An 11,785-nucleotide genomic window follows, 5' to 3' on the forward strand; every position below is an offset into this window, starting at 1 on the left:
TATAGCGTGATGATATATAGCCTATAGCACTCCACGAACAAAGGGCTATCCAACACAAAAAGAAAATTTCAGTTTGGACCGGTAGTTCCTGAGATTAGCGCGTTCAAACAAACAAACAAACTCTTCAGCTTTATATAATAGTATAGATTAGAAAAATGTCAATGAATATTAATTGTATTTATACATTTTAAAATAATATAGATTAGAATAAATCCAGTTCTATACAGTATTGCCAAAGATACATTAAATTTTGTCCATTAAAAATTCGTATATACTGTAGTATGCTTTCTCTTCAAGATGTAGTTTTAGATTTCTTTTTAATACATGAGCATTAAGTTTTCGGTAGTTTATTGAAAATTATAGGGGCCATGCGGAAAACACTTTTTCGCATTCATGTTGTTTTATAATGACATGATATTATGCATTTGAAAAGTAAACAGATAGTTGTATGTTTCATACACATACACTTACGCCTTTTATCCCCATAGGGGTAAATGGAGGCTAAACTGGTGTGCTCATAATCCGCTGTGTGTATTCCGTCCCATGACGTGATAGTTGGCGAAGCCTATTGCTGTATCGGACACAAATTTCAGACACCCGACTAATACTAAGTAGAAAATCTTAAAATTAATCCTCGTCCCGGTTAAAGTTGCAGTCATACTAATAACTACACTACACAAGCCCAGGCTGTATGTTTCAGTTTCCTGATACCAATATATTATAAAAAATATTTGTCAATGTGACAGTGACAATGTCAAATCGTATTTTGGTTTTGTTTTCAAACGTAAATGAATATTATTTACTGAGATATAGAAGATAATAAACTGATATAAGACCTTCTGTTGAAACCAGAGATATCCTTCTTAACATATATTTAATACAAGCGCTATAACCTACAAATACAAATTAAAACATGGATTTAGGACCTGATGAAATGGAAACTAAGTTCTTATGCCTTGGATGCGTTGGAACGGGGCGAATGTACAATGTACGACAGTACAACCTTCTAGAACCATATTTGCTACTCACTGGACTAAAGGTAAATAACTTCCTTAGAATTTGTAAAAAAAGTTTGAAAAATAGTTTTTTTTTATTACTTTGCATGACTAGACTAGCTTGCCGTTCGCCTGATGGTAAGCATATGACCGCCCATAAATAGTAGAAACAACAACACCTTGAATTACAAAGTGTTTGGTATTCCACTGCGCTCGCCATCCTGAGACATGAGATGTTAAGTCATTATGTTCAATAGTTACATTGGCTATAGCCTATGGTATTTTTTATTACCTGATTTTTTATTCTCTTTTTGTTTTGTATCTGCTATTGTTACTCAAAATTGTCAGAATCACTGATAAATAAACAGTGGAAGCCATAAACAATATGAAAAAAGGTGAACTTAGCTTTTTTTAATTGCCTCAGTAGGCAAGTGAGCTAGCGGTCTACCTGATGGTTAGCAGCATCCACCACTCATGGACTTAGCAAAGGCACAGCCAAACCATTGCCTACTTTTCAAAATACAAGGTTTTTGATGACTTAATTATCTAAGCAATTTATTTATTAAGTTTTGTAAGTTACTTTTGTATTTTTTGTATATTATTGTTAGCTTTAGCAATGAAGAAAAACCATATGTTGACACCAACATATATAAAAAATCTCCATAAAATCATTGAAATAAAATATTTTTCGTTTTTTATCACAGTCTTTTTTAATGTAAGTTTCTCCTGACGTTTTGAAGACTTTGCCGTCTCCATGGTCACTGGGCAGACCTAACTGTGATAATACCTGATAATTGTTTTATTACAATGCTTAAAATTCGCGTAAACATTATTCTCTATAAGAATTTCAGAGGCTTGTGAAATCTGCCCACACAGCATAGACAAACTAAACCCTTTGTGCTGGTGGTAGGATATAGTTTATATGTGCATAGCGACCGTACACAAGGTGTTAAAACCTGCCATAGTGGCACACGTGAGTCGCGTTCAGGGATCAGCCTGTGTATATATTCCAACAGGCATAATTGTCTCGACTGAGGGGTAATCATCTCTCGTCAGTCGACATTCTATTGAACCCCACTTCACTTACCATCAGGTACAGAGGGGTGTCTTTGCTGGCATATATAATAGTAGAATCCTGTGCACTAGTGGGGCAGTATACAGAACTCCTCCGAGGCAATAGGGAACCGGACTAATTTTTGATCTTTATTATTATCAAATATTTACGTTATATAAATTATAACACGGAAAGAATTATTTAAATCCGGTAAAAAATCAACAAGTTATGTCTTTCAATTTCGGTAGAAGGGGTAAGTAACAAGAAACAGAAAAGAGGCGCAATACCCACGTGTGACGTCATCGGGAATTACGACGCGTGCGAAAGAAAGAGATGAAGCGATATCCCCACTTCGCGCCCACTTCGGCACATAATAATATTTGAAATTGAATTACTCGCTCATTTTTTAACCAATTTGAATGCAGTTTTCGCAGGAGGGTTTCTTTTTCGTATTATCAACCATTTCATATAGAATAATGTACAAAATCGAACACAGGCCGGTCTCCTATTTTTGTGCACTTGGTCCTCACACCAAATGCACGCACATGCACAGGGGACATTTGCCGCGACCCTAGGTACACAGTTCAGTGTGTACACCTCTTGGTTGTTTAACACATTGAGGCCTATAACAGACCGCGAACATTTCCCCTCCCTTTCCGCTCCGCCCATCCTAGTATGATCTTTACCCGCCCCTTCGTATTCTTCCACCTTACTTTCCTCCAGGGCTCTGCAGTCGCTAAGCTTGGGTTACGTAGTATCCCATTCGCTTGTCTCCCCGGTGTGAACTGCAGGGCCTGTAACCAAAAAAAAAAGGATACGGTACTGGTATTATAAAATTACAGTATCCCGCTGAGTTGGTCTAATTTGGCTTTGGGAGTAATCCTTGTCGATGAAACTAATCTATTGTCATAACATTACCTTTTTAGCTTTCAGAAGATGTACAAACAAAATACTTTTGCCAATTCTGCAGTACATTGTTAAAGAAATACATTGTGTTTAGAGAAAGATGTCTTCGTTCATTTGAATATCTCACAAGCATTACCAAGGACAAGGTAAAGTTTAAGTATTTATATCTACAAACCTATTTATCCTGAAGGGATAGGCAGACTAGTATTCCTACACCCTTGTAAAGATTTTATAAATTTAGTAAAGACGGTTGGGTGCTAAGTAAATGCTAAAAATAAATAAAAATATGTAGATCATACATTTTTGAATTCTGTATTTATATTAAGATAGTATTTGTCAATTAAAATATACAAGACCTAATAAGTAATTTTGTTTTCATGTATTTTGCTTGTTATTTACAGATTTCAATAAAATTTTTGAAGCATGATAATATTTCTCAGTACACCGTTAATAAAGTCCTAGACTTGCATAGCTACTTGACTGAAGATGAATCAATTGATAATAAATATGATATAAAGAATGATGATAACAACTCTGATGATCATGAGCTACATTATCATAGTGATGGAACAGAAAACTATGATATAATTACAAAGAATAATGAAGACACCTATTGTGATATTAAATGTGAACTAAATGAAAACATATTTACAAATAAATCACATGATAATAAAAAAATAGAAGAAAACGAAAACAACGGTACCAAAAAGAATATACTTATCAGCAATTTAGTTTCCGAACATAAAAAAATCGAAGAAAAGAAAAACAATTCAAAAAGAATAAATAAAACAGTCACTAAGACAAAACTTGCTAAAAAGCAGCCATTCAGGCTATCCACTGAAGAGGGTAGGCGGATATTCGAAAAAAAATATGGCGTGAGTATCAAAATAATGTCAGAAGAAGAAAAAATTACAGATCTGAAAGAGAAATATGTTAAAATCATTGGAGGCGTAAAATGCAAGTTGTGTTATAAATATTTTAAAAATGAAAAAATGCTGAAAAACCACGCAATGGATATGCATGATGAGGTATGTACATTGTTAAGACTTTTTTCTGTTGACTTCTGACTACGGACAAGTTATTATAAAATTAGATTTATAATAAATATTTTTTTTGGATTTTAGCAAGCTTTTTTTTATGAATTTTTCCGACGTTTCGAAAACTTTGCAGCATTTTTTTTATTTCATAATTTTCTTCCAACGTTTCGAAGACTTGCAGGGGGGACTTCGAAGGGGATTCTGTAGGCTGCAGTCTAGTCATGATATGTCTCAAATCTCATTTCTCAGTTTAGTATGCTATAAACATTATCCTGCAGAGTAAGCCGATGAGATGCAAGTATTGTGGCTACAGGACAGACACCAGGAGCTCCCTTCAGTATCACACCATCAGGAACCACAAGTACAAAATAACCTGCCACATGTGCGGACTGCATATACGGGCATCGTGAGTAAAAAAAATTAAAAAGAACTGAATAATATAAAAATTCACAAAGAATACACATGATTTTTTAGAAAAGTCAGAGGTGTGTGCCCTTGGGATTTCAACCTGCAAACATTCGTCTCGGCAGACCGTTCCATACCCAACTAGGCTATCGTCGCTTTCATGTATTATTTGTGAATGTATCGTTCGCTTTAACGGTGAAGGAATACATCGTGAGGAATCCTGCACATCTGAGTTCTCTATAGGAATTTCGAAGGATATGTGAAGTCTACCAATCCGCATTAGGCCAGCGTGGTGGACTAAGGCCTAATCCCTCTCAGTAGTAGAGGAGGCCCGTGCTCAGCAGTGGGCAAGTATATAATACAGGGCTGATATTATTATTATTATAATTATTATAATATAAAAAAAAATCTTTTTGTCAGTTGTACATTTAAACACAGATAAAAAAATCCAAAATAAAAAAAAAAAGTTTTTTTATGAATAATTAAACATTAACAATTTTTGGTACCCATTTTTCAGTCTTGGGACAAAAAAGAAAGATCATGTCTGACACACTCTTTAATAAAGCAGAAATTTAAAGACAAGGATAATAACTTTAAATGAAAATATTAAATTATAATTATTTTTATTTATTTTTTTTATTAATGCCGTATGAGACAAAAATATTTTGTACACAATTTTTCAGTCTTAATACAAAAAAACATCATCTCTAACACACTACTATTTTACAGTATAAAAAAAAAAACAAATAATCCTACCGTGAACCTATTAAACAACTACCGAACATACAAACTCGCGAACTTGACCTAGCTTGTTTATTTTCAGCAATGCCATAGCCGAGCACCACAGAACACACAGCGGGCAAACATTCACCTGTCGCTTCTGTGGAATCGTGTGCAAGTAAGTTGGGAAACAGATAAAGATACTGGTAGGTGTCTCATATATCCGCCTGGGTAGATACCGTAATGCAGCAGTGTGTAGTCACTTGTGTTTCGGTTTGGAAAGTAGCCAGTGTAACTACTGGACTTAATTTAACATCACATGTCTCAGACGAGCGCAGTGGAATACCAAACACTTTGTAATTCACGGTGTTGGTGTTTCTACTGTTTATAGGTATCGCTTACCATCAGGCGAACGGCAAGCTCGTCTCGTCATTCAAATCAATAAAAAAAAACAGATATCCCCACGAAGTAATTCTTGTGAGTTCGGTCTCCATGTACATGCACCGAATGTCTTTTGTCGCTCTAGGCACACAGTTAAGTGTTTAAACCTTATGGTTTCCATTTCACATTGAACCCTGTGAGGGTTCGCGAACGTTTCCCCTCTTCCACCCATCTTAAAAGGATTCTCTTTCCTCCCAAATACCTTCTTCACCCAGTAAAAAATAAAATGCTTTATTCATGACGTAGGTGAACACAGTTGCACCATTGTCTTATGCCTATGTCAAGGTCCATAAGAATATTTAATTATTACTTACAGTTTCTGCCTCGGTGGCGTAGTTGTATTGCATGTCCGGTACAATAGCGCTCTGTGGTCCTGGGTTCGAATCCCGGGTCGGGCAAAGTGATATTTGGGTTTTCCTGCTCAGTATCAGCCCGGAGTCTGGAATTTGGGCCCGATATGGCGATAGGCTCGCCCCCTATTACATCATGGGCCCTAGTTGCGCCTCTGCATACCCCTTCGGGGATAAATGCGTGATGTTATGTACTTACAGTTTTCTCCCTACTCAGTTGCTTTATCCAGGACTTCTTTTCGATTTAAGTCCTTTTGACCCTCTGGAGTCCTATTCATTTTACAATTAGGAAGGTGGCGGTGTGATACCCCCGTAAGCACGTAAAGCCGTTGGTCCTGATCTCTCTCCGGTCATATCGTCTCACCGGACTGTGAGAAGGAACAGAGAGTGCTTGTGTATTGCACACACTCGTGCACTATAATATCTCCTGCTGATCTTTCTCCGGTCATGTCTCACCGGACTATGAGAAGGAACAGAGAGTGCTTATGTATTGCACACTCGTGTACTATAATATCTCCTGCTGATCTCCGTTGAGATTGGCGGTCGAAATTCGGCTCGGAGGTATTCATTAATTTTACACGTGTTTAAACTTGCAAGATTTCTACGAAGGTTTTATGTTTCAGAAAATCTAAGCAATATCGTTTGCACTTGCGGAAGTCGCACCCTTCTCAACTGATATGGTGTAATATTTGCGGAGAAGTGTATATCAGCTTGGAAAATCATCTCAGAGCGTCACATAAAGATGTAAGAACATGTTTGATCATGCATTTTCACGTCAAATACTTGTATAGCCAGTTTGATATTGCGTTACTAAAAGAAACCACGTACTTATCTACTTGAAAATATCAATTAGTTACTCCGAGCTAGATGTAAAATAAAAAAGTGTTCAACAAAATAAATATCAATAAAAAGTAATTTTAATTTTACGCGCCCTAAAGCCACTACTACTACTCTAAGAGAATTCGTCGCAGCGACATACTCGCTCTAACATACAAAATGATAAAAATTAAAACCGGCCTTTTTGGTAAAAATATTCATAATGATGTACGATTTTTCACAAAATATTAGCAGAGGTAACAATGATTATGTAGTTTCATTTAAAGCAATCTCAAAGTGACCCTGTATAAAGGATACTGTATGTTTAATTTTAATTTCTAAAATACAAGATCATATCGACGGTTAAAATGCTAATTTACTTAAGCGAAATTTTTTTGCGACACTAAGTTTCGTACATAGTTTAAATCAACTCAATTTTGTATGTTTTTCTAACATAAATAAAAAATTCTAAAAAAAATTTCGCTTACGTCAATTACCATTACTCAGTACTCACACATGTATAAAAACTGTTGTAGTGTGCGTAAAACAGATAAGTATTTAAGATTTATTTATGTGTGTGCTCATACAACAACACAAAACGATATAGTGTGTTTGTATGTAGTACAGAGGAAACCGGTTATAGCGTAATCAAAGGGATCACCGAAGCTAGACGCTATATCCAATACTCATTATAAACGACTTTTAAATGCATTTATTTAAATAGACATTATTTAGTCATTATAACAGCTGCGTCGCTATAACCGGATTCGTTACAACAGGTTTTTACGTTATAAGCAATACGCTTCTTATGCATTTATTTAAATAGATCTTACTGTTTTGTCGTTATAACCGATTCGTCGCTATAACCGGTTTATACGTTATAAGCAATGCGCTTCTTATGCATCTATTTCAAATACCTTACTGTTTTGTCCTTATAACCGGAGTCGTAACATCCGGTTTCCACTGTAGTTACTGAAAGTGACAGATGTTTTTATCAATAAGCTCAAAGCGCATCTTTTCTCTATGGTCTAAGCTTCCTGTTATTAGTCAATTTCTTTACAGGTATTAAAAACAAATTTCAAATGTACGAAATGCAATGCGTACTTTGTAAATGAAGAGATTTTATGTAAACACGAACGCGCACAGACAGACGCACCGTGCGACAAATGTTGTTATCACTGCGCTGAAGGTTTTATAAATGTTGATTTACTGAGACAACATTTCGAGAAAGAACATATATTTATCAAGGTAAGAATGTATGTGGTGTCCAATGATATTGAATATGGTGTCCAATGACATTGAATGTGGTGTCCAGTGATATTTAATGCGGTGACCAATGACATTGAATGTGGTGTGCAGTGATATTGAATGTGTGTGCAATGATATTGAATGTGGTATGCAATGATATTGAATGTGTTGACCAATGATATTGAATGTGGTGTCCAATGACATTGAATGTGGTGTCCAGTGATATTGAATGCGGTGACCAATGACATTGAATGTGGTGTGCAGTGATATTGAATGTGGTGAGCAATGATATTGAATGTGGTGAGCAATGATATTGAATGTGTTGACCAATGATATTGAATGTGGTGAGCAATGATATTAAATGTGGTGTTCAATGATACTGAATTTGGTCTGCAATGATATTGAATGTGGTGTCCAGTGACATTGAAATTATTTCAGTTGTGTTAATTTAAAAGCAAATCTCTTTTTTCACTGAGAAAGTGCTACGGCTTACCCTTCGTCTGGACAGTAATGTTGTGGCCACCGTGCCTCACGACCCCTATCAATATTATCTGCCTACAGATAGGTGAAGTCAAGCTAACATTCTAGTACTTTAATATCGAATCAGATACATTATCGTGGAGTCACTTACGAATTGTGGATCCTCATTTTTGATCACGCCAACGTGGACCCTCGTCGAGTTCCTGTGGACCCCTGGGGTCCACCTGGACCACTTTGAGAATCAATATAATTAATAATTTTTTTTAGAAAACTATAGATAGACCGAAAAAGGCGCCGCGGTTATACAAGAAGTGCAACACGAACGAATCAGGCGGCGTGTGTGACGTTTGCGGGAAACGATTGGGAACAGTAAGTAGACTCTACGCTTGATGGAGTCTTTGTATATATAATACTAATATAATAGCGCCCTTCGTCCATTCACACGTTACTAACCCATTTCGAACTATACATTGATTCAGACATTGCATGACACCTTGTATAGATTGTAATGTGTGCAGAACAATGGATTGGAGTACCACATGTTGATACACGCGGGCGCGTTGCCGTACGAGTGCCACAGCTGCGGGAAGAAGTTCAGGTGCAAAATGTCTTTACAGGTAAGCATTTATTGATGTAGGATAAAAATAAAAAAATGGTTTTTCAAAATTTTTACTGCCTTGTGGTTGCCTGAACATATTGTACGGTATACGGTAAAAGTGATTAGTTGAATATTAATATAATACGTAAACCGATCATTATGAATAATTACAAAGATTATAGTATAAGCGGTACTATTTTCACATTTGCTTATTGATGATTTCACACTTTATATTTGATGTTTATAATGTTGTACGCTAAGCACAACAAGTACATAGCTAAAGACATCTAATGAGACCTAATTTTACCTTATGTAATCTAATATCACCCAATGTCCCTTCGGCAATTCTTGCACGCTCAGTCTCCATACCTCGTGCCTGCACGGGGGACATTTATAGTGGCTCTAGGCACACAGTGCAGTGTGTATACCTCATGATTACCAATTCACATTGAGGTCTATAGGGACTCGCGAACATTCCCTCCCATCCTAAGATTTATTTTGTTTATCAAACCGCTTAAATCGACATAAACTTATCCGTTGTCAAGGAATTAGACCGGCTGCCTGCCAGTACCGGCCAACGTAGCTACGGACCTCCCAAATAATTCCTTGTTCTTCCCACACACTTCCCAGCTATCCCAACTTTCTCCCAAGGCCCTGCAGTCGCTAAACCGGCAGAAACCAGCATACCGTTCGCAGTTTCCCCTCAAAATAGACCAAGGGTTCGATACTAAACAAACGGTGGATGCCATAATATAGAAGAGGTCTCATCAGTTCGTCTTTTACAGAACCATTGTCGCGTACATTCTGGTGATCGGCCGTTTTCTTGCGAGCTTTGTCAGAAGGCGTTCAAGAGTACGTCGGGGCTTTACAGGCATAGACGGGTGAGAATATCAGTATAAATTACCTATCTATCTATACAAAATATACAGGGTGTCCCAGAAAATAGTGTCAAGCGGAGGTCCAGAGATAGAGCATCCTTGGGGTATCCGAATCACGCCCATGCATGTTCCGCGATTTATGAAATTTGGCATGGAGATAGTTTAAGACCCTGGGAAGGTTAAAGGCTACTTTCTATCCCGGGTAAATAAATAGCGGGGCTTTTATCCCGGAAAACATCTTCACGCGGACGAAGACGCGAGCAAAATCTATCGGAAAAAGAATTTTCAAAATCCACGCAATAATAAATTTGTTATAAACCTTTGAAATTTGGTGGAAAGGGAAGCTGTCAAATTACTGTAATAGTGAAATGTGACGTCACAGTGTCACCGGCAATAACGCTGCGTGAGTGTGAAAAGGACAGGATAACCCCACCGCGCTCCCACTTTTCCTCACAACAATATTTCAAATATGAATAACTGCTTTATTTGTTAACCAATTTTGATGCCGATTTCACAGTAGAATTACTTTTTCATATTATTTTCTGTAACATATAAAATTGCATTGCTCTACACCTGGTTACGAAGTTGAACAGTCTGCTCATCACGTACTTTGTGAGTGTAGTCTCTGGCATGAAGAGCGCAACATCATGTTAAACAGTATACAAATAACATCTGGGATTGTATACTAGATGGACCTTATAGAGACTAGACGAAATTTACGTGCTTTCTGGTGTTTTTGCCATACCTATTGTAATTAAATCTAACAGCTCATGTGATAAGACGCTTTCTTTTCATTTTATCCGTGGTGCTTTATAACTAGCTTATCTAATTGTAAACATCCCTATCCTTGAGGTTAAATCGCCTCGTTACATCATGATTTTGTCACCCGCATTGCTCTGGAGGGAAGTAGACAATTAATATTTCCAACTCTTCCCTATGTATTTGATTAATTTCGTTGCGGGATAATGACATATTAGTTTTCCCTGAGACTCGCCGAGCTTCACCGCTCAGTGTTATACAATGCCACTGCTGATCCTTACAGAAGTTGTAGTGGTGGTTGTGAAGGCAGGAGTCTCTCTACCCTTTTGTATTGTCTGAGAGTTAATCATCTCTCGTCAGTCGACATTCTATTGGACTCTATTCTTATCATGCAGTGAGGTCATATTCCCGCGTCCTTATAAAAAGTGATGGTATTTTGACAGGTACACACAGGAGAGAAGAGGCATCAGTGTGAGATCTGCTGCAAATTCTATAGCACCTCGACCGGCTTGAAGGCGCATATCAAATCTGTTCATATGAAGATGCCTAAAACAACGTAGAATGACTTCTTATGTTTACGCAAATGTACTTTTAAATAAAATTATTTCTAAAATTTATGTTGGTTTTTATTTTCTAGTCAACTCAGACCTAGTTGGCTGTGATAACTGTGCCAAGCACGTAAAGCCGTTGGTCCGGATCTCTCCGGTCATGTCTCACCGGACTACGAGAAGGAACAGAGAGTGCTTGTGTATTGCACACTCCTGCACTATAATATCGTGCGAGGCGTTCTCTCCGTTGAAATTAAGTGGACGAAATACATTTAGGATAATATGGGATATTGAAATTGATAAATAGTGAACTTGTTCTGGACAATTGAAATAAAACTAAAAACTATGTAACGGATTTTATCGCGGTTTTTTATTTGCGATTAGACAAGCCACAAATCCTTGCCAAAGAACACTGATTCCTGCCTAGGATGATTCGCGAGGCTATTGAAATTATAAAACACCCAAATTTCAATAGGGAAGATGGTTGGAAGCTTGCACAAGCTTGGGATCCTGTTCTACATTTAATTAAATCAGATCCCAAAAGACCGGC

At 37.0% G+C, this 11,785-nt stretch overlaps 1 protein-coding gene across 2 annotated transcripts; it reads left to right on the top strand.

Moving 5' to 3' along the window:
* Window positions 1–745: 745 nt before the first annotated feature.
* LOC115455295 (zinc finger protein 879) lies at window positions 746–11,304 on the top strand. 2 transcript variants are annotated; one of them, XR_005113978.1, is made up of 11 exons: window positions 746–1,039; window positions 2,976–3,101; window positions 3,357–3,983; window positions 4,271–4,398; window positions 5,221–5,295; window positions 6,532–6,652; window positions 7,787–7,972; window positions 8,720–8,821; window positions 8,955–9,069; window positions 9,836–9,931; window positions 11,131–11,271. XR_005113978.1 is itself a non-coding variant. In XM_037447159.1 (11 exons), exons 1-11 carry the CDS (start codon window positions 914–916, stop codon window positions 11,245–11,247), a joined length of 1,803 nt encoding a protein of 600 aa, XP_037303056.1. In that variant the 5' UTR covers window positions 746–913; the 3' UTR covers window positions 11,248–11,304. The 2 variants fall into 2 exon arrangements, 1 of the variants encoding a protein (XP_037303056.1); XM_037447159.1 differs by having other exon boundaries at window positions 8,971–9,069; window positions 11,131–11,304.
* Window positions 11,305–11,785: the final 481 nt, after the last annotated feature.

Source organism: Manduca sexta, unplaced genomic scaffold (genome assembly GCF_014839805.1).
Source record: "Manduca sexta isolate Smith_Timp_Sample1 unplaced genomic scaffold, JHU_Msex_v1.0 HiC_scaffold_63, whole genome shotgun sequence".
NCBI lineage: Eukaryota > Metazoa > Arthropoda > Insecta > Lepidoptera > Sphingidae > Manduca > Manduca sexta.